The sequence below is a fragment of the Telopea speciosissima genome, chromosome 9, assembly GCF_018873765.1.
Source record: "Telopea speciosissima isolate NSW1024214 ecotype Mountain lineage chromosome 9, Tspe_v1, whole genome shotgun sequence".
NCBI classification, from domain to species: Eukaryota; Viridiplantae; Streptophyta; class Magnoliopsida; order Proteales; family Proteaceae; genus Telopea; species Telopea speciosissima.
This window is the reverse complement of record NC_057924.1, coordinates 14778890-14802439: the sequence shown is the minus strand read 5'-3', so window position 1 is coordinate 14802439 and position 23550 is coordinate 14778890. Positions and strand designations below refer to the sequence as shown.

The 23550-nt window shown below is 39.4% G+C and overlaps 1 protein-coding gene and 1 long non-coding RNA gene across 2 annotated transcripts in view; one reads left to right on the top strand and one right to left on the bottom strand.

Moving 5' to 3' along the window:
- LOC122639917 overlaps positions 1 to 8603 on the bottom strand; it is a 22803-nt gene extending 14200 nt beyond the window's left edge. The window contains exon 1 of the long non-coding RNA XR_006329600.1: positions 8414 to 8603. This is a non-coding gene — a long non-coding RNA (uncharacterized LOC122639917). The remainder of the gene's footprint in view (positions 1 to 8413) is intronic.
- LOC122639916 (7-deoxyloganetic acid glucosyltransferase-like) lies at positions 7207 to 23550 on the top strand. Its single transcript, XM_043832958.1, has 3 exons — positions 7207 to 7768; positions 22447 to 23395; positions 23491 to 23550. The coding sequence occupies exons 1-3, from the start codon at positions 7246 to 7248 to the stop codon at positions 23492 to 23494; spliced, it is 1476 nt and encodes a 491-aa protein (XP_043688893.1). The 5' UTR covers positions 7207 to 7245; the 3' UTR covers positions 23495 to 23550.

The window sequence follows — 23550 nt, the reverse complement described above, 5'->3', positions numbered from 1 at the left end:
ATGCGTAGAAGCATCAACAGTGGTGACATTTCTGCCCTTCCCCCCTCCCACTCTTATGTTTGGGTGTAGTGCTCACATTCCCAGAGAAAGTTCTTTATCTCTAAAATTTATTACCAAATTCTATGGTACACCCTTTCAACTATTCATACCTTCTTAATGGATTTTCAAGTTTTTTCTTGCCACAGTCCTTTTGGCTTGAAACTGTTTTTTTCCCCATGAAACTTGACATATGCATACGACATACTAGGCCCGACCTTCTCTCAAAATTTAGGCCCACCTAAGCTACCCATTTGGTAGATAATATGATTATACAAGAAACCTTCTTAGGGTGGCCGTGCAAGAAACTAGAGTTCTTGGTTTTTTAGTAAAAATTAATTTTAAAATTAAAATTGTTGGCATTCAAAAGTTAAGGATTAAAATGAGTCATTTCATTGCATCATTTGGTGGAGGATTAGATGGGAGAAGTGGTGTGAATCATGAGTAATTCTGTATATAAATAAAGGGAGAGGGATAGGCATGCAGCCCACGTGCGATAAGAAAGCCAATGTCACCGTTGGGCTTGTAGGACTTGACATCATATAAAAGGGAAAAGAGAGAAATAGACACATCAGGCGTTAGTTTGCGATATACCGATAGTGTACTCAGTCTTTTTTTCATAAATAAATAATTTTAGGGAGAGTGTTCTCTGTGCCGCAGCACAGCCTGCGTCCAGACATATGGGCAGCTTGTGCAGGGGCCAGGGTGGTCATTGCGCCCACCCCCATGTTCCTAGGCTCAAGCTGCATTGTGGCACAGAGAACAATGCCCCAGAATTTTATTTTGGGAAAAGAAACTCTATGATGGAGCATGTTGCCTAGGCCTAGATATAAAGGGGAGCAAAATGATCGCCTTGCCCCCATGAAAGGCCAAAATGCAGCCCAGTTCATACCTCTATGTGCTCTTTTTGGCCAATGCACATGTAGGGGTTACACTCTCCCACAAGAAACACTTTCCTTATTATTTTTTCCTTTGAGGCTTATGTTATAGATTTATGTTTCACTTTAGATTAGGGAAGAAGAACACTACTTGGTTGGCACGCAACTCTTGTACCTAAACATAAAGCTACGTGAAATGACTGTCATGTAGGGATGTAAATGGATAATCGAAATCCGAACCCAAATCTGCATCCATATTCGTTTAGAGATATCTGAAAAGTAATTCGAATACTCCGATTAAAATCCATCTGAAAAAAAATCTGAATATTTAATAATAAAAATTAAATAAATAATGATTTTGAGGGTTTTTTAGGATTCAACAAGTTCTAGAATATGATGAAAAGAGAATTATGATCTAAGAGATATGGATTGAGAGTGAATTTTATCAGCTAGAGAGAGGAAGGTCCTGGTTAGCAGAGATGTAAATGGATGATCGAAAATCTGAATCCAATCCGCATCTGTTTAGAGGTATCTATATATTCTGTCAAGGAATATCTAGCTTCGATCACATCCAATACATATCCGATCCCAATCGGATCCGTTTACATCCCTATAGTGCCATGTCATTGGAGATTTTCATCTTTTCATGAAGGTGCTAGGGTCATGTCACACAGCCTGTCTAGGGCTCTAGGTGCACGAACTACGCCCCCGCGCACACGACCAGGCAGCTTCCTTTTCTTTAGATTACATTAGTGTAAAAAGTAAGAGTCAGAAAACAACAACTCCTAACCAAGCGCATACATAAATTACTAATCCTGGTCCCCTGGATGAAATCACCAATCCTTTTCTTTAGATTATATTAAAGTGTAAAAAGAAAGAGTCAGAAAACAACAATAACTCCTAACCAAACGCATAGATAAACTACTAATCCTGGTCCCCTGGATGAAATCACCAAACCGCACACCTTTTTTTCAACATGATTCATTGGTACGAAATCCAACATTTGACAAGAAAAGAAAGAAGGGAAACTATTGGCTGTAGTAGGGTGTACGTTCCTCAGATTAGGTCAGGTCTTTAGATTATCCAAACAGAAATGGAACTCAATCTATACACGCACAGTGAACCACTTTTCTTCTCTCTATTTGATGAAAAGTTGAAATTCTTACGCAATTACTGACAAAATGATTCGGCTTTTACTAGGCCTCTCTCAAAATACAGTCCAACGTTCCAACTCAGCTCCAGTTCACCAAGTGGGACCACGGGATCCGGCTCCTCTCCAGGGAGCCCCCTGCCAAAGGAGTACGTAGGGGCATCCAATGGTTGCGTTGTGTCGTATACATTTCGATGACTGACTGACACATGCTGGGATGTGTGGCACAGCCCAGCCATTGGATGTCTACTGGGCACTACTCCATGGGTGTTGGGCTCCCTAGAGAGGAGCTCGATGCGGGACCCCATGGTTTTAGTTTTCGAGAATGGGATCAGCCCATATTAGTTGAGATTGATTCAGAACACCTTGAATCACGTCCAATTGGATGGATTTGCCCTCGTTTTTAATAGTGGTCAATTTTTATTAACCCTTGAGTCATACCAGTGGATCAATATCTGATGGGTCAAGAATCAGGATTGGCCTTGGTCGATACTAATTTGATTTGGGTGAATCTATTGCATCAAGCTCCTCTCCATGGAGCCCAATGGGGGCATCCAACGACTGGGCTATGATGGACACAACTTGACAGTTGACTGTGCGCGTCAGGATGTGTGCGGCACAACCCAGTCATTGGATGCCCCTCTTAGGCTCTCCCTGGGTGTTGGCCTCCTTGAAGAGGAGTTAGATCTGATTCTATCGATTCAAGACCATTACGATGAATTGAGGTGCAGAAACAGGCCCGATCAAAAATTTCATGAGCACATAAAGAGAGATGAGCCATCGGAGTGCTAAAGATTTTCTTTGAACTTAAGTGCTATTGCTCTCTTTTGCATCTAAGAAGGCCTTGTAGATGATCCAAATTCAGAAAAAGGAGGAAGCTCGATTAATGTTGATCAGAATGATTAAGGATTTATCACTCATTTTCTTTGTGTCCTTTTGATATAAGGGGAAAAAACAATATAGCTCATTTAAAAGGTGTCAAACAGTTGGTTTGGTCATTTTTTCTAGTTTTTTATGCGAAGAGGTTCTTGCTTGCCAGCATGGCCCCTTCGCCAGCATGAGGCCAATCATAGCACACACAATAGTAGCAACAAGATGGGATTTTTGCATTATACTAGGGGCATAGGGATCATTTCACGCTGGATTGTGTGTGGGCGTAGAAGTCACGGTGCCATCATCTTCCCCCCTCCCACCCTTTTTTTTAACTACAACTTTTTTAAATGCAAATTTCCCTTACTTTCAAAACATTGTAGCACTTTAGTCCCTATCGTTAATTTGGGATGTCAATGTTAGTTTTAAGGAATCTAATGATCAAAATGCCTTTATGATAATAACCCACCAAAATTAAAAATAAAATGACTAAAATGCCCTCATCTACCCACCCATTTTTTTAACTACAACTTTTTTAAATGCAAATTTCCCTTACTTTCAAAACATTGTAGCACTTTAGTCCCTATCGTTAATTTGGGACGTCAATGTTAGTTTTAAGGAATCTAATGATCAAAATGCCTTTATGATAATAACCCACCAAAATTAAAAATAAAATGACTAAAATACCCTCATCTTCCCTTAAATAGATTAGGATTGAAATTGAAAAAAATTTCCCTAAATTGGTTAGGGTTTGAACCCATCTGAAAAGCAAGAGATCAGAATTGATAATGATACTGTATTTTATGTCATTTCCTCCCTCCTCCCTCTTCCTTTCGCTGTTTTCTTTGTCTCAGGCTCCCCCTCCTGTGCCCCTCTCCTCTACGGCTCCCTGCTCCACCCACCAACCAAATCCTGAGTTCGACCTGTTGGTGTTTCTGTCGAAGCTATGGGAATCTACAACCAAAAAATAAATAAAAAATTCCATCAAAATCTGATTATGGCGCTGTAGACAGTTGTTCCCTGAACAAAGGAATTGGTTCGGTAGTAAGAATTTATAAGAAACAAAAGATATTTTTTTTTTTTTTGCAATTGAGAGCTGAGTTAATGCATAGCAGTAATGTGGAATTTTTCTTTCCCTTTCTATTTAAGTTTTTATTTCTAAATTTCCCTTGTTCGTTCTTCAAAGTTTTGATCATTTACTTTCTTTGGCAATACCCTGTTTTAGAAGAAGTTTTATCCCGTCTAGTTTATTTCAGTCCAAATTGGTCTGAAACTCGGTGGTTGGCTTGAAATCTGAGTTTATTAGCCATATTAATAGTTCTTTAACTCCTGCCTTGGTTCCTTTTTATTTTCCAACCTAGCCTATCACAACCCATAATATGCAGCGGCAGCGAGCACTCCCTTGCCTCTCCGTCCTTGTCCATAGTTTCTTAGAAAGCTTACTGGAATGTGTAGAAAATTAGTTGTTGAAATCTATGGAGGAAACCTAGTGACAAATTCACCCTATTGTTTACTTCCTTTGGGATGTACTTTCCTGCAACAAAAACAAAAGAAATGCGTGCAGAGGATCTCACCTCTTTGCACTCAAACCATTTACAACACCATTGAAGAAGTTTCTTCTGCAGATCCAAAGAACTTAACTCAGTGGTAGTCGCTTCAAATCTGATAATCCCCCCAACTGCTCAATCGCCGCACAACATCCTAATCACCAGAGCACAACAAGAAGAACCAATCAGCAAAGGTGAATCTGTTCATCCATAAGCCATGATTTATCATTACCAATTCTGATCTCTTGCTTTCCAGTGGCTTCAAACCCTAACCAATTTGGAAAAAAAATTTTCAGTTTCTAACCCTAATCCATTTGGGGAAGATGAGGGTATTTTGATCATTTTATTCTTTAATTTTGATGGATTATTATCATTATAAAGACATTTTGATCATTAGATTCCTTAAAATTGAAATCAAATGTTCGTAGGGACTAGAATGCTACAATATTTTGAGAGTAAGAAAAAGTTTATAATTAAAAAAATTATAAGGGGCATTTGAATAAATAGGCATTTTCAAAGAAGCATTTGTAAAAAACCTTTTTGTTTTAAAATATATATAACCTACCATACCATGATTGGACCGATAAGGTGTTTGGTCTACAAAAGCAAACCGAAACTAATAGCTATCTTGTTAAACCAAAAAAACAAAACAAAAAAAAAAAATTAATAGCTATCAATCTGTTATTGGTTTTTTTTTTTAACAGTCACCTATCGTCCGATCTCGGTAAATATGTAAAAGGGATAAATACGCGTACCCCTGTAATGCACCTAATATTCTTCGTATCCCCTAAGCTTCTGATAAGTCCACATATCACCCCTGAATATTTCACGTACCACCCTTGTTTTATCCCCCTAATATCATTTAAGTTCACATCAGGTATTAAATGCTATAAAATAACCAAACTACCCTTTCTTCTATCTTTTTTTAAATTTGAAAAGACCAAAATACCCTCATCTTCCCCAAATCGTCATCTTCTTTTACATACCCACCACCACCACCACTGCCACCCAAAACTTTGCTTCAGTATTATACTCTTCCTGGGTTCTTTTTGGTTCACTTTCTTTTTTCTTTATTCCTTTTACTTCCAATCAATGAGAGCCTGGGGGGGGGGGGTTGAGAATCATTTAACCGAGTTGATCTAGGGAAGTTAATTGATCCACCTGCAATTACTTAACAATGAGGCCCTGTCCTGCTAGTAATGTCAGTAAAAAATGCAGATGACTGAGAAAGAGGGAGAGCCTTAGAAGAAACGTCATTAATGACTAGAGGCAAACCAAACCAAGAACCTGGAAAGTTACCAACAAAGCTACCAAGGCACCACTTCTCTCCACCAGTTTTGGGGAAAATTTTTCCTTCTCTGCTTTAACCAAACTACAAGGAAAATTTTTGTTTGTAAACCATAAACTACAAGAGTAAATCATCAACCAAACTTTTGAGGAACATAGGCAAATATGGCAACGAGAGATCAAATAACAGTATTTCAACTAAATATTCATCAAATTTCAAGATCTTAATTCACCACAAAATTTTATCCAAAAAAAATCGAAGAGATAAAGGTGACGGTCACAGGAGAAGGGAAAGGGTTTTCCCATTCAAGATTGCAGAATGGAGGGGAAGGGGTATAAGGCAAATACCTTAAGCAATCTGCCACTGCAATCTACTGGTACAATCGCCGGCCTGAAGAACAGAAGAACCACAGCCGCCTTAAGAAAAAGAGGAAGAAGAGATGGAGAAGAACAAGGGTTCTCGAAGAGAGGGACGAGGGTTTGGTTTGGGATTCGATACGCGTATTACACGTGTATCGGATTTACTAACTTCATACAAATTGTCAATCTTTTGCTTGAGCTTCAACGCTCTTCTGCTCAGATGATAGCCCGACCAGCAGAAGAAGCAATTTGAGAGTGGTCCACTGCTTCTTCGCTCATACTCAGTTCATAGGAGGTTGGCGATGGATAGATCGTTAGAGACTTTAACTAACCAGCAGTTCGCCTCTTCAAACCCTTTTCACAAACAAAACCAAATAATGTGTTTGGTGGTGGTGGTGGGTAAAAGAAGATGATGATATGGGGAAGATGAAGGCATTTTGGTCTTTTTAAATTTTAGCAAATAGGTCAGGACAATTAGGTCTTTTCAAATTTTAAAAAAAATAGAAAAAAAAGTAAGTTGGTCATTTTATAACATTTAATATCTAGTGACTGGTGTGGACTTAAATGGCATTAGGGGGATAAAGCAGAAGTGGTATGTGGAATATTGAGGAATGGTACATGGACTTATCAGAAGTTTAACGGATACGAGGAATATTGGGTGCATTACAGGGGGTACGCGTACTATCGATTTTTCCAATTTCATTCCGAATGATTGGTTTCGATCAGTCCAATCAGTTTCTGCGTCTTAATCATTTTTAAAAATCAAAACCAATATCGAACTAATAAGAAATTTGATCAATCGCATTAGTTGAATTCAATTGGTTTCAGGTTAAGCATGAGCGTATTTATAAATTATTTTGAAAAGCAGAGGTGATATGCATAAATATCTAAACCTCACGGATTAATCTGTAATTAGACCTTTAATGAAGGAGATACGTATAAATTTCCTAATATTTATGTCGGTTGTTAGAATATTCTTGACCCTGCACGAAAGCCTTTTACTCTTTGTCATGGTCAAACAGGCCGCAAGCACACGCCACATGTTAGTATCTATCCTCTCTGCATTTTACAGATTTCGCAGATCTTACTTGACAACTTGAGCGAGAGAGAGAGAGAGATGGAGCAACATGAACTCAATGGTCAACTAAGACCTCATCTGCTACTCTTTCCCTTCCCGGGACAGGGCAACATGAACTCAATGCTCAACTTAGCAGAGACCCTCTGCCATTCCGGTCTCCACATCACCTTCCTCAACTCCGATCACAACCAGCAACGCCTCCTCCGCTTCACGGATGCCCAAGAACGCTTCAGCCGCTGGCCTACATTCCGATTCCAAACCATCGCTGACGGTCTTCCAGCCGATCACCCTCGTTCCGTTAGTACCTTCTTCGAAATGTTAAACTCCATGAAAGCTACTGCAGAGCCACTTTTCCGTGAGATGATCATCGCCGCTCGGCAGGAATCGGGCCAATGGCCACCCTTGAGCTGCATTATAGCTGATGGTATCATGCCTTTCACCATTGATCTTGCAGAAGAGCTTAAAATCCGTGCAATTATTTACCGCGCCATCAGTGCTTGTTGCTTGTGGACTTTCTTCTGTCTTCCTAGACTCTTTGCAGCAGCCGAGCTTCCATTTCAAGGTAGGTTACTTGATAGGTAAGAGGGAATTTATTTATTTACATTTTTTAAATATATGACAAAAGAAAGTACTATTACTGATCATACAAAGAAAACTACTGTGTTCAGGGCAGTATCATCTAAACACCCTAATTATGTTCAATTATTGCCCATGTAACTAACTTTTAGTTTTTAAAGATCTTATATTAACCTTCTGGATGATAACAAAATGGAAATCAGAAAATAAACTAAAGATGTTCGAAGGTATACAAACTAATTGCCATGGCCACTACTTATCACCATCTTATTTCAGCCATTTTTCCAGTTGCTCTGGATCTGTCCAAACCTCTATTCTCCCTGCTCCAAGTTGATTGCCCCTTCTTCCACTGTATGGGCAAAATCTGTTTTGCCATATCCAAAAATAGTAGAATATGTTCAATGTCCATTTACATATATTTGATGCAAGTTCATATATGGGTTAGGCTTCTTTGTGAAAATCAATTTCTTATTTCTGGCATACCATAAGAAATACATAGCTACTGATTTCAATGGTTAAAATCTTTTTATTTTTTAAAATAAGATTTGGTTAGGACATTATTCTTTAAAATCTTATCTACTCGGTCTTTCAATGATACAATAGACAAATTCTGTACTTTTACCCAAGAGACTGTTGAGGACGAATGCGCAACCACGAGGAAGAAACCAAACAAACAATCACACACAACACAAGGAATTTAATGTGGTTCGGCACAAATGCCTACATCCACCCAAGAGAACCAAAGATTTTTCATTAATCCAGAAAAATTTTCTACACCACTCTCCACCTCACAGAGTCATCTCCCCTTGGCTTGTGTCTAGGGTTTTCCCCAGTGGGACAATATATAGGAAACTCTAATCCCCACACAATTACGATTGTACCCCATACATAAAACCTTCTCCAATTACAAATCCAACAAACAACAACTCAGCCTTATCCCAACTAAATGGGGTCGCTACATGGATCCTTGCCCTCCAATCAGCTCTATTTGAGGTCATAATTGATACAAGGCCTAAGCTATGCATGTCTTTCGTCACTACTTCTCCTATGGTCAGTTTAGGTCTGCCCTTGGCTCTTTTAGTTCCTTCAATACAAATTAAATCACTCCTCCGTAAAGGGATATCCAAAGGCCTTTGTTGAAAAGGCCCACAGAATACAAGACACACTCAACCCCAACAATCTCCACCTTGGCTTGGATTTTGCTAGCCACCCTGAAGAAGACCGATGTTGTTGTCGATTCTGCAAACCCTGCTATTGTCTTTTCTTGTCTGCCATTTGCTTAACCGGTATGACCCCCACTCCCACTTGGGATGTCATGTACTGCTCACCACCGTTGTTTGATGTGACGTGATTCCACTTCTCATATTTCTGCAGCCCCCCTTCGAGATATCATTGCCACTTACCAAATCCGAAACGAAAGGTACCCGCTTCTTTCCAGACTTGCACTTGTTCATCACTTGAACCATCTGCAGTCTCTGTTATCCACCTGTACCTCTTGCCTAAGTTCCAATAGTAGCTCCACCTTTTTCAACACTCTCTGCAAGTCTCTATAAATTCCCAATCTTTGTCCCTGTGCCACAACCATGGCCCCTCTAAAAACCCTAAGAGCTCCACCTTCAAATGAGCATTTGTAACCTCTCAAATCTAGTGTTCCTAGTGAAATCAGATTATTTCTTAGATCTGTCAAATGGCTCACTTTAGTCAAGTTCACACAATATCATCAAACATGTGAATCTGTACGGTTCAAATCTTAACAATCTTGCTTTCGCATTATTTTCCATTTTGACAGTACCATTATCACATGCATGATATGTAGCAAACTGATCCCTGACTCAACATATATGAAATTGTAGAAAACCTAGGACTTATAACCAGTAACTTGAGAGAGAAGAGAAGATGGAAGAAGAATTGATTGTAATGCTTGAATTATTCAATTGATAGGTAAGCCCCTCTATTTATAGAGGGGAAATTACAATAGAAAGGGGAACTCCTAATCAGATTAGGAATTCCTAATCATGATAGGATTCCAAGTTACAATAGGAAAAGAACTAGAACTAACAACTCAAACTGAAACTAAGACTAACAACTCACAGTAGAATTAGGACTTGACATAATTAGAAACTAGGACTCCAGCTAGGACTAGGAAAATAGAAGATACACATATCAACCAAATCATTGTTCACGTGAACAGTGTCACATGAACAGTACTTCAACACTCCCCCTCAAGCTGGATTATACAAATAAGTAAAGAAAGAAGATCCAGCTTGAACTAAAAGGAAAAAAAGAATTCCATAATAATGCTAACACTCCCCCTCAAGTTGGCGATAAAAGGTACTAATGCCCAACTTGAACAAAATGGGAAAAACTAAGGTGCAAAAAAATCCAACTTGATATATGAATGCAGCTCCCAAATAAACCTTCAAGAACTTGAAAAAATAGATTTTCAAAACTTGGACATACATGATCAAGAAACCGATCTGGAATGTCTTCCAAAAAAGGCAGCTTTCAACGATCTTCAATAGCTATCCCGTAATGAATCTCAAATTGTCATAGTGATATAGAATCTTGAAATGAAATAACTAGAGCAGCAAGTAGCGAAAACAAATTGAATCAGGTAGCGGAAAAAAACTGTATCAACCCAATCGAAAGTCCTCAAATAAGCAACAACCAAATATCTTCAATATTTCAATACTTCAATCTCCCCCTTACGGCAAACTCAACCCAATAACAAAGGATACCCAATGGCAATAGTGGAGAAAACTGATCTTCTATGTTTTGCACCAATGTTCCTTTAAGTTCTGCGTTCTGCAATGTCTGCAGGTGTATTGTACATAATCCCCCCCTCACGTGTAGTACACGTGGACATAAAAAAGATGATGTAAGAGATAGGGCAAAAACATAATATACCAGAATTTTTCAAGAGGTGCTAAGGGTAATTAAAAAGGAAGGAATGGCAAAATTGGAGAATGGACTTCCAAAGCGGTTATGGGTATATGCCAAAGGTATGGGATATGAAGGGAATTAGAATTATTGAAAGGGAATGGTGTTGGAAAAAAAAGGATGGCATGGTTGTAATTTGGTAAAAATCCACTTTTAAATACAATCCAAGCCAAAGGGCAAACTGGTAATAAACCAGAATTTTAAGGGTCAATTGGGTAGTCAAATAGGGGAATGGCAGAATTGTAATTTAAATGACATCCGTATAGATATATATATAAGCAAGGCCAAATTTAAGGGAGGAGTGGCAATCTGGTAAATAACCAGAATATTTCAAGGACTTTTGGTAAACAAAGAAGCACTGGGATGCAATAGGAATTACTAGTTATGAAGTAGGGGCAATCTTGGAAGCAAATGTAAGTGATAAATAGAAGCTGAATTAGGCATAAAGGCAAGGGTAAATTAGGAAAAAGATAAAATAAGGAATATAATAAATAACTATGTCATTGGGATTGAATGCATTATGGTCAATTAAAAGAAAGTAACCAAATATCTTGCTGGCTGTAGCCAAAGGGAAAGATACCACGACAGTGATTGTCTTCAACCTCACTACCAAGGTCCAAAAGCAAAAGATAACAAGACTCGAGAGACTCCATCAGCATAGGTGAGAACAATAAACACCATTAGAAGAAAATAAATTGAGGAATATTTGATAACAGAAACCACAATCAGTTCTCCGACCATCAAAAGTAGCTGGTTCTGTAACTAGCAATCAGAGGCGGAAAACCCAGCCGACGTTAGTAGCAGGATATCGATTAGCAGAAAATAGAATCAGCAATGTAAATAAGAAAACCAGAGATTATTGCAGCAGAGGCGTCGGTTTGTTTGGATTCAGCAAATCATGACTAGCAAACCCAGTCGAAGAATCAGGAATAAATTTCAATCAACAACAACCAGTGAATCGAAACCAGAAATTGTGACCAGATATCAATAGTTATACAACCAGCGGAACGGCCAGCAGTAGGAACAAACTTAGGCTTCAATCTTCAGCAGAACAGGTACGAATTTTCATACAAATCTTCAACGGTATATGAAACCCTAGTTCTTCTTTGTCTATAAACTAGGGTTTCTTCTTCCAACTAGAAACCCAAAAACGACTCTCAAAACGGCAATAACAGAGAGAAACAGGTACTTGCTTACTGCTCTGATACCATGTAGAAAACCTAGGACTTATAACCAGTAACTTGAGAGAGAAGAGAAGATGGAAGAAGAATTGATTGTAATGCTTGAATTATTCAATTGATAGGTAAGCCCCTCTATTTATAGAGGGGAAATTACAATAGAAAGGGGAACTCCTAATCAGATTAGGAATTCCTAACCATGATAGGATTCCAAGTTACAATAGGAAAAGAACTAGAACTAACAACTCAAACTGAAACTAAGACTAACAACTCACAGTAGAATTAGGACTTGACATAATTAGAAACTAGGACTCCAACTAGGACTAGGAAAGTAGAAGATACACATATCAACCAAATCATTGTTCACGTGAACAGTGTCACATGAACAGTACTTCAACAGAAATAAACAACCAGAATCTAAAACCCAATATGAAGTTTTTGTACCTGATGAAGCAGTGAGGAGGATATATCTCCATCACTTTAGAACCCTTCCACAATAACAACACTGGATGATTTATCTCCATTCTCATTCTCCCCCTCTTTTTATCCTCATTAGCCCTTGAACAATTCCTTTTATATTACCTTCCTCCTTGCAATAATAACAAGTTATTTTACGACCTCTCGACTTAGAGCGACCCTTGTACTTGTCAAACTCCTCCAGTCTCTCATTTGATCTGTCTCTTTCCTGACCACCACTTACAACCAAGGCATTACCCTCCTCTGACGCTCCCTTACTGCTATGTTTCCGATGTGTTTCATTCATCACCTCGTCAAGTTTGAGAGTAACCTTACCAAACAGTTGTGTAGTCACAATGTAATCAAGTGAAGGAGGTAATGGAGTCAATATGATAAGTGTCTTGTCCTCCTCTTCGATCTTAACATCAAGAGTTGAAAATTTCATCAATATCTTATTGAACTTATTTAAGTGCACTTTAAACTTTGCTTCTTCTAACAACTGAATGCCATATAACTATTTCTTCAAAAACAACCGATTTGTCAATGAACTGGTAATGTAAAAGGGGTTCAATTAAGAAATACTCTGCAATAGGATCAATGATAGGTTGTAGCAGAACATCAAATTAGAAACAAAATCAGTATTAGTAACTTAGTAAATAAGAACCAAACCAGCCATTGGAAAGGGATCAAACTCAGGTCGATTGGTGCTTGTATGGAGTAGAAGCACTGCTGAAAGTGTCACTTGATTTTGATGATTGAATTGGAAGATATGGTAGCAACACCAAAATAGAAGGTTAAGGGTTATCGCACAAACCAACACTTTGTTTGGGCTCCAATGAGGATCTAGTGGATGCCTTGTGGGGTAGGTGATCTGCAGCAAGTTTGGTGTAATTTTGATAGACAGAACTGAAGTTAAGAAGGGGGAATGAAAATAGAAGGTTTGTGAATATGGAGGATTCTAGCCAATGGAATGGGGTAGAGAGGGGGATCGAATGGAGGGGTGATGGAGTGAGGTGATGCTCCAAAACTCTGCAAGTTTTGATGAAGAAATGTGGAAATATCCCATTCTGATGTTGCAGCAGAGAGACAACTCGCAGGAGTAGCGGAGGTCTTCAATCGATGGGTACAGCAGCTGCAGCAACAGACTTGCAGTGTTTGGGGATTGATTGCAGCCTTCGAAGGATTCTTCACAGCACTTGTATTGATCCAAAGGAACGATAGCAATAGAAGAGAAGATACCAGCTGTTGAACAGGGGTTTTACTCCCATAATCGAGTGCAAGAATGCCTCAAAATTTCATTCATTAATTCTGTCCAACTATTACAATAAGGGGCTGCCTATTTAATGAAGTAGGCTAGCTTACCAAATTAGAAACTTAAAAAAATAGCGACTTGACAAACTTAGCAACTAATGGAAATTAGAAACTTAATGAAAATAGAAACTACTGAAGGCTTTATAACTCAGCCTTCTAAACATGCAAAGATAACCAAATTAGAAACTACCTAATATAAACTGAAAATAGAAACTAAACTATGGCAGCATTAGGATAAAAGCTTTTTCCACTTGATGGGCTCACAAGATCTTCTAAAAAGCATCCCCACACAAGGCAAATATGGGCCGTGACACTGTTAATGTGAACAGTAACGTGAACAGTGTTTTGGCCTCTTTTTCTTGGCCCTTCTAGAAGACCTGCTGGGCTGGCTCGATCTGGTCCAGTTCTGGTCCGTCTGGAGCTGGTTCGATGGGCCTTGGTTCTTCTTCTGTTGGTCAGTCGTGGGATCTACATCAGCTGGACTTGTACCTACTCTCTAGCTTTGCCCAGACTTTTCTGGATCCGCCAACCCAATGATCTCACAAAGAGTGTTATCTGTAAGATACTACTTGATCATGCTATTTTGCTAGATCCCAAAAGTCTTGCAACTCATTTTCATTCATCTTCTTCGAATTTCTGGTTTTTTCCTAAGAGCCTTGATTGTTCACTCCCTCCTAGGAATATTTTTCACCCGTTGTTGCCACAATTATGGCCATTGAAGCATTCTATGGAGAAGCTTGAACCCTTCACCACCATTTGATTTACCTGATCTGTGCCCTCCATGCTCCTATCAACTTCAATGAACCTGATTACCGTTGATCTTTGAACGAACCCACGCGATCTATACCAATGAAGCGGAAGCTGCCCTATCCGTCCCTTTCACTACGTCTGGAATGCTAAAAAACCTTAGGAATACCTACCCTCCGAACCACACCCTTTGTAAAAAATAAAATTTTTTGCACAGAACCCAAATCTATACAGTATCAGCTCGGAAAACACTTTTTCTTTTATTTTCCACTGAACTCTTTGCTCACAACCTTCTTTCCACTTTAACGTGAAGCCTTTTTCTATACTGTGATTACTTCTCCAACACCCCCCCCCCTCTTTTTAATTCACTCACCCAAAGCCTTGTCTCCTAAGTTGAGTTAAACAAAGGAAAAACAGTCAAAAGCTAGGTACGCAGTCAATGAAGAAAAAAGAAACAAAAAATCCATCCAATGATCCTCTCTTTCTGTAATATTTTCTTCTTTTCAAAATTGTACCTTTCGCTTTCCTTGTGTGCCCTTTTCTCAAATTTCCGTGCACACCCTTCAACGATCTGTTGAACCTCGCTCTGATACTACTGGTTGGGGACGAATGCACAACCACGAGGAAGAAACCAAGCAAACAATCACACAACATGAGGAATTTAATGTGGTTCGGCACGAATGCCTACATCTACCTGAGAGAACCAAAGATTTTTCACTAATCCAGAAGAACTTTGTACACCACTCTCCACCTCATAAAGTGATCTCTCCTTTGCTTGTGTCTAGAGTTTTCCACACAAGACAATATATAGGAAACCCTAAAACCCTAATTCCTATAAAATTACAATTTTATCCCCATACATGTAATTGACACAAAACCGGTCCTGATTACAAATACAGGCTCAATAATAATTATGTGGACCAACAGAATACAAGGCACACCCAACCTCAACAAGGACCAACAACCTTGATTCTTTTTCAAAAGGTGGCATGGCAGTAGAATATGTCAGTGTTTCAGATTTATGTTCAACAAAGCGGCATAACTGATCACATTTTATGAATTTAGTTAAAGGGTCAATTACTATCACTCCCCTACACTCACCCTATATTTACTTAGGGGAGTGTTCTCTGTGGGGGAGCACAGCCTCCGCCAGCACCCCCCCCCCACAAACTCTCTCCTCTGCCCATATGGGTCATTTACTCATTTCACATGAGAAGCAGAGAAACAGACTGTGGGGTTGCTGGCGGAGGCTACGCTCCCCCCATAGAGAACATAATGTAAGACTAGATTAGGGTTAACCTAGTTCCAGTTACCCATAACACAAATGACCAAATAGCAACCAAAACACTGCAACAGCAGATCTGAAACAGAGGTTTCGCATCAGAAAATTGCAAACGTGTGCTACAAAACCCAGCAAGGTTTGTTGATGGAATGGGGGAGTTATGAAATTAGAATCTTGCAGTCAAGGGGTTGCAGAGGTGCAGCAATGGTTCCTATCGATGGAACAACCAGCAACAGCAACAACAGTGTTGGAGAAGTGCCTTCAAGCTTCGAGTGATGATCTCCAGCAGCAGCAGCAGCAACAGCAACCAAATGGTATTCTAGGCAGTGGATTGATCACAGCAGCTCTGACTCGATGGAGAAGAAAGGAATGGAGAAGATGGAAGATTGGGGGATAGATGGATTAGGCTCTCCCAGACAGGCTCCCCTCAGCCCTTCAAGTCACACACACAACTTGAGAAAGGAATCATAATTTGCTAAAAGCAATTTTCATTCACTCATAAAATTGTGGGGAGAGGCATAGCAGCCTTACAATATAAAGAGGGCAATATTTGCACCTCAAGTAAGAGAGAAAATAAAAACTTGACATAATAAGTGCAACATAAAAATAGAAACTACTCTAATTAACTAGGACTGAAATAAAATAGAAACATAATAAAATCTTCTAAATCTTCTTAAGTCTTCTAAAGTCTTCAAATCTCCTTGTGGGACCCACTTGGATGACTTAATTGTTGCAGCCAAAATCTCCAGCCTGTGGTTCCTGTCAGTTCAACTCCTTAGATTTAGAAGAATGACAAAATTGCCCTTCACTTAAGGACTGGAATCACTTATACTTAAAAGACTAATCTGCCCCCATAATTCTTCAAGGAATATTCTCACCAAGCCAAAATTAAGGGGCTGTGACACTGTTCACGTGAACAGTGTTTTGGCCTCTTTTTCTTCATATTTTGTCCTACATCAGAACATTTTCCCATTTACTTAAATTCCCCTACCTTGACATACTTTCCTGATTCCCCCAGAAAGCAAAGTTCCACCGCTCCTTCTCCCTTGGTATTTTAAAATCCCCAGATCACCCCTTTGTCCTGGTAAACCCATTGCCCCTAACCGGCTGTGCCCACCACCTCTCGTCCCCCTGTCCCACCCCCTGTGTGCAAAGTAGTTCGAGCAAAGATGTTCTATATACTGTATGTGAGACAGTTATCATGAGGAATATGCTCAAGCAACTCAAAGAAGATGATTACGGAGGTGATCGTGAGTTGTTGCAACAAATCAAGCAAACACTCCCAAATAACACATATTTGTCATGGATGATGATTGGAGTAGTGATAATGGTGGCTGGTAGGATCACATCTCCACAAAATTGTTGAAAGGAGTAGGAAATGGCTCTAGCATTATCATCAAGGGATTGAGAAGCCGGTCAAAAATTCTTAATGAAAATGATGATCTTTATTCTGCACAATTGCATTTTGTGCAACAAAGGGCATCACAGTGGATTCTCAGAGGGAAGGGTTGGGAAAGAAGGTTGAGAAGCAGGTCTTCCACTAGCGTTCAAGACAATAGGATTATTGTTGTCTGCCAAAATTCAATCACCTGAGAAAGGGAAGATGATTTGATAATTTCTTGACAACTAACGGAGTTGATAAAACAGTATTGGCTTCTCTTCAATAGAGCTATGATGAACTTCCAGCTCACCTAAAGCATTGTATGCTTCGTTTCTCTGTTTTTTCCTGAGGACTGCGAAATAGATGCTGAACAGTTGGTCTATTGATGGGTCAGAGAGGGTGTTTTTTTTACAAGGAGATGACTCAAACTACAATCGAATTGGCCTTCGATAGATTTTGTTTGAACTAGTCAGTAGATGCCTCATTGAAGTTGTACACCATAGGGGCTATGATGGAAGACTCTATATCTGCTAGGTACATGACATGGTGAGGGATTTGGTCATTAGCATTGCACAGGAAGAGGGATTCTGCACCTTTGATGAAAGAGATAGACCAAGACCTAGTGCAAACTCCCACCCTTTGGGTTTTATACCTGAAACGAATCTGAAACTTAGGCTTCTGGAGAGAAATTCAAAGCTATGGGCATTTTATTGGTTACAAATTCTGCTTTTCACTTCAATCATAATAATGGATTACCTAAAGCGAAATCCCTGAGAGAGTTGGATCGCTTGAGGAATAAATTGTTGGACAACTGTATTGAGCATCTACCATGTTGGATTGCTTCTCTTAAATACCTAACATATCTCAACCTACAAGCTGTCAGCATTAAAAACTGTCATTTTTAACAGAGAAGCTGTGGAACCTCCAGATTTTGGTTCTTGCAGAATGCATTAATAGAGAAACTACAAAGTCTTCGGCCTTCCGCCACAAACGAAGATTGAAGATAAGGGGAGACAGGAGAGGAAGAAGGTTGTATAAGTTAAACCATCTCTCTCAAGTCTCAACTCACACCCTTTCTCTCTCTTTGTGCAACACAGAGGAATTGTGCAGAGGGGGTGGCACAGGGAGGACGAGGACGGGGATGAGGGGTGATGGGAGCAGCCGGTTAGGGGAGATGTGTTAACCTGGAAAAAGGGGTAATCTGGGGATTTTAAAATACCAGGGGAGAAGAAGTGGAACTTTGCTTTTCTGGGGAATCAGAAAAAGTTCAAGGTATGTATTTGCCCCTTAGTTAAAAGATCTTTTGTACAGAAGCTTGCTCATTAGCACCAATTTTTAAGGCAACAGCAGATGGGCTAACCACCTGGGAGGATTCTCTGAGATACAGATAGCATTTACAAAGCAAAAGGCCTTTTCAACCAAAGCATGGGCATAGCTAGTTCTAGTCTCCTAGATCTTTGTACATGAGCAAACTAATTCTATGGTGAATATAAGGCTTCAATTGCTACCTGCAGTTCGAGTTCTTCCCCAAAATAGCAATTACAACGTATTGACAATTTAAATTCTACCAAAATGCTATCAAAACCTCATCATTTAGCAACCTCCATCCATGATAATGGTGATTACTTCTGCTTCCCAGGCATGTTGAGCATGCTGTCTCTTCCCTTCTGCATAATTAAAACCATAGTCCAACATAACAATACCAGATGTTGCTATTTTAATTTTGGGTAGAAAACCTCCACTACTATCAGATGAACAAAACCAGAATCCAACAATGGTTCAGAAAATTAAAGCTAGAAGGACAATCATTGATCCACTTGATTTCTCAAGGCGTAATATTTCAGCCACATGCTTAGAGATAGTATTCAATAAACCTGCGAAACTTTTCTTCGCTTTATTAGAAACAACTTCGGTTCTATATATCCAAAACACTGGACAATATAATAAGTAATAACACATGATCTAAGGATTCAATATCCTCTTGGCTGAGAGGACATTCAGTTATCTGCACATTCATTTTGAGTTTCAAGTTCAATCTAGTTGGCATAGCATCATGTAGAGATCTCCAGAAAAAAGACTTGATCATGAGAAGTACTTTTTAGAGCCCATATATATTTCCATAGAAAAGAAGACCTAAAAGAAGAGGATGGTTGCTGGCTAGACAACAGCTTGTATGCTGATTTCACAAAAGAACATACCATTAGAAGCAAGGAGCCTAATCAGAGAATTATCACTGTCAAACATAGGATGAACAGATTTAACAATACAATAAAAGATGTTCAAGAATGCATCTATGTTCCAAGTATCCAGATCCAGATCCTTGTTCCAAGTCATATCCAAATAAAGTTCTTGTCTACCTTGTTCCACATTTTGGTCTCATAAGAGTTTTGACCGAAAAATGTAGCCTAAGAGGGGGGGGGGTGAATTGGAGATGTAGAATATGTGTACTAATTCAGAGGATGCTATGCAATCTACTATAACTAAAAAGCACATACAGGAAAATACATTATTTAGAATGGTTCAGCAACTACCTACATCCACTACCTAGTGTCACATGGTTCTAGGCTTTCCACTATGGTATAGCTTTTACCGGTGTTATCTAAACCGTTCCAGTCCCGCTTGTCCCTAGGTGGGGAACCACCTGTTGTTTTCCCTGGCTCACAACTAACCCAGTAGTTTTCTGGTGTTACTACTTACAGCCTAGCAGTTTTGTGGGCTCACTTCTTACAACCTGGTTGTTTTCTAGGCTAACAACCAAACCTATTTATTTTGAGGCTTACAATTGACCTTTAACTCATAAAGGAGTTCTACTGAGATTTGCAAACTCAGACTCATGAGTTTTGCAACTCAAGATAACAAGCCTCTTGATAGGATATATAAATCAAAGTACAATAGGCAACCCTCCGTCTAAGGTGGATATTCCAAAGGGTTGGTAGAGAGGAGTAATAACGTCCCCCTATTTATAGCCATATTCATAACAATCAGAAAACTAGCCGTTTAACTGTTGGATTTCTGTCGGTCGATTGTCACATGATCCGATCTACCTTGCTGACTAGTCGTTATGACCCCAATGACTCTTTTTAGCCGTAACAGTTATTTTTTGGCCAATCGACCATATGGGTCATCCGATCAACTACCTGCAGTTCAAAATCTAGACCTTGTTCTTGAGAAGTTTTTCCTGTCAGAGCAAGGAGTGTATGGTCGACCATTTGGAAAACAAATCATCCATCCATCCTATGGGACATCCAATTGATCGTTCATCTGGAAGACCTACTTAGGCTAGTCATGGCCAAGCATTGCCAATCGACCGTTTCTTGCAGCCGATTGACCTTCCTCTCAGTAAAGTCACATTCTGACTGTCAACTTCTCTCCAAAGAGATTTATTGACTACCTTATCTTCTTGGATGGTCTATTATACACTTTAAAGGCTTTTAGGATGCTGGAGTTGTTACATAGGATTATAAGAAGTAAAAACCTAATCCTATGAGCACTTGAAGCTTAGTCTTGATCACTTAATTCCACTGATGCATGTAGCTCCTACCAAGTCATTGGTATTTGTCATTTCTTGAATAACCATGGCCTGGTGAAACTTGTATGTTGTGGTCACCAGCTTCAACATTCTTCTTCAAACGATGCTTGCTTGATACATCTAGTTCATCTCTGGCTTAATGCTTACCATTACAATTGTTCTTCTTCTTGAGTTTGTGAGAATATGTATGCCTCTAACACTCAACAAATCATTAGAATTTCCAAAATACATTTACACTATGGAGTATTGTGGTCATCACCAAGGTGTCTATTGTCACCTAGGTGTTCATATTTTATCATCACCAAAACACATTTACACTGGGGAGTATTTAGCAAAATCCAATGTGCCAACAAAAAGAGGAGCTCCTGGAATCCTTCTATTCTTTACAATTTGGCATACAAAACCAATTCCAATCATCCAAAACTGATTTATTTTCAATAAAAGGCATGAACTTAAACATTTTTCCAAGACAAAGAAGAACAAGCTCTCAGACATGCCTTGAAGAACAGTTGGGAAAATACTTGATACTTCAAAATGCTAGTCCATAAAGCTGATGGATTTGCTAATCTCCAAATCCAACTTACTAAACAATGCTTTATTCAAAATTTCAGTATCAAACCCCAAACCTTCGAGACATTTAGGTAAACATATCTTATTCCAAATCGTTAAATGAAGTTCAATTTTCTTCACATCCTGGTCCCACCACTAACTACAGTCAATGGAGTCCAGCTGCTCATGGACTTCTTTAGGCAACAAAGTAGTTGCCATTGCGTAGGATGGGACAGCTTGAGTTAGTGATTGGAGTCCATCTGTTTATAAACATTAGGTCATTAGGGTATATGATTTAGGAGGAAGTTTTCCTCCACCATGGGTGAAGGTAAAATACAACTATCTAGGGTCATTATTACTCTGCTCCCTACTAGACAAAATCGAAACTACCCCTCCCCTCATAATGATGCCTATCCCACTACCGTAATGACTCACGGTGGGTGAAGGAAAAATTTGTCCTATGATTTAATTTAACCTTAAAATTTGATAGATGTTCAATCCACATGGTCCTTTATAGTTATATGCAATGATTAAAATTGGCACACTAATCCAAGCACTTTGATTGTTGAAAATACATGAGAAGAACAATCTTTTAGATGGACGGTCATATGGTTGAGATGGGCTTCAAAAACAATCCAAGGGGTGCTTTATCTATCAAATGGTTAGATTGGTTGTATTAATCTTCCTAATAGTAGAAATAAACCATTCACCTAAACAAACATTTGCCTTATTTGATAAGTAAAATATTTTTCATCCCTTGTAAATAAGTTCCTGTATACTTATGTCTCGTACACTTTTCCTATTTTGATGGTCACCTTGGGGGGGGGGGGGGAGGCCTCATGGTCCAATTAAAAAATCTCACATGAGAAGTCCCTACTCATACAATAGAATAACCAATATGCTAACCTTGCATATGGGAGAGTAAAAATGCTAACAAGGTCCAATCATGTCAGGAAATTTTTTTAATCCCCCTATTTTATGGGGTTCACTATGATCCTATATACTTTCAGATAGAGCAGCGAGTGACATGTGAGGTTGCTTCTGTGAGTGTAGCAAAACCCGTGGAATAAACAAAGTTGCTGGAAAAAATCAACATAAAAAAATTATTGGCAAATTATTGATGTTGAGGTCAGTTCCCAATCTGTGACCTTGAAGCTAGAACTTTTGTATATTCATATTTCGTTTCAAATTGATTTGTCAAGTTGATTCGTCTGAATTAGTAGGATTTTGCGTAGATGGATCTTATAGTATTAAAAGGTTGATCATAGATGTCTATGTATAATTGAGGCAGGAGATGATGATGAAGTTGACATGGATGTGCCCATAAAGAGTGTGCCTGGGATGGAAGGCTTTCTCCGTCGCCAAGATCTTCCGAGTTTCTTCCGAACAAAAGATCCCAATGATCCAGTCCTTCAAAAGCTTCATGCCGAGAATCAACAAATGACTCAAGTATCTGCTCTTGTAATCAACACCTTCGAAGACCTGGAAGGCCCAATACTCACTCAATTACGTTCTCAAGTCCCTAATCTTTACACAGTTGGGCCGCTCCATGCCCTTTCATCCCGAAGACAACATTCCAGCTCTTCATCGGCTTCCAATATTGCTGCTTCAAACAGCCTATGGAAGGAGGATAGTAGTTGCATGGCATGGCTCAATTCTCAGCTACCAAAATCAGTGGTATACATGAGTTTTGGCAGCTTAGTGGTTTATGGTAAAGACACGCTAATGGAGTTCTGGCATGGGTTGGTCAATAGTGGGAAGCTCTTCTTGTGGGTGATACGGCCAGATTCCATCAATGTAAGTGGTGGTGAGGGTGAGACGATTCTAGCAGAAGTGGTGGATGGGGCAAAGGAAAGGGGTTCTTTGGTGGTGGAGTGGGCACCGCAGGAGGAAGTCCTAAACCACCCAGCTGTGGGTGTGTTTTTGACCCACAGTGGATGGAATTCGACAATGGAGAGCATCTATGCTGGTGTGCCAATGATATGTTTGCCATGCTTTGCAGACCAGCAGGTCAATAGCAGGTTTGTGAGCGAGGTTTGGAAGGTTGGAATGGCCTTGGACATATGTGATAGAGGGACCATAGAGAGAGTGGTGAGGGATGTGATGGAACAAAAGAGGGAGGAGCTGGTTGAGTCGATAGGTGGATTGGCAAAGCTAGCAAGGAAGTGCATTAGTGAAGGTGGCTCCTCTCGTTGTAACTTGGATAGGCTGATCCAAGATCTAAGGTCCATTAATCTTGTGTGAGTTTTTTTTACTCTTTTGTCATTCTAATGTTCAAAATTTCCCTACCATAATAGGTTGGCTATGATTCATGAGGACATCTATGTAATTTCAGATGACTCTTATATCAACTGTAGTGGGGTAGTGGATTTAGCCTTTCACCTTTCCATGGCTT

Bases quoted from the DNA above. Each gene is read 5' to 3' on its own strand.
- LOC122639916 (XM_043832958.1), top strand. From the start codon at position 7,246: ATGGAGCAACATGAACTCAATGGTCAACTAAGACCTCATCTGCTACTC. The intron at 7,769-22,446 runs GTAGGTTACTTG...TAATTGAGGCAG, and splicing joins AGCCGAGCTTCCATTTCAAG to GAGATGATGATGAAGTTGAC.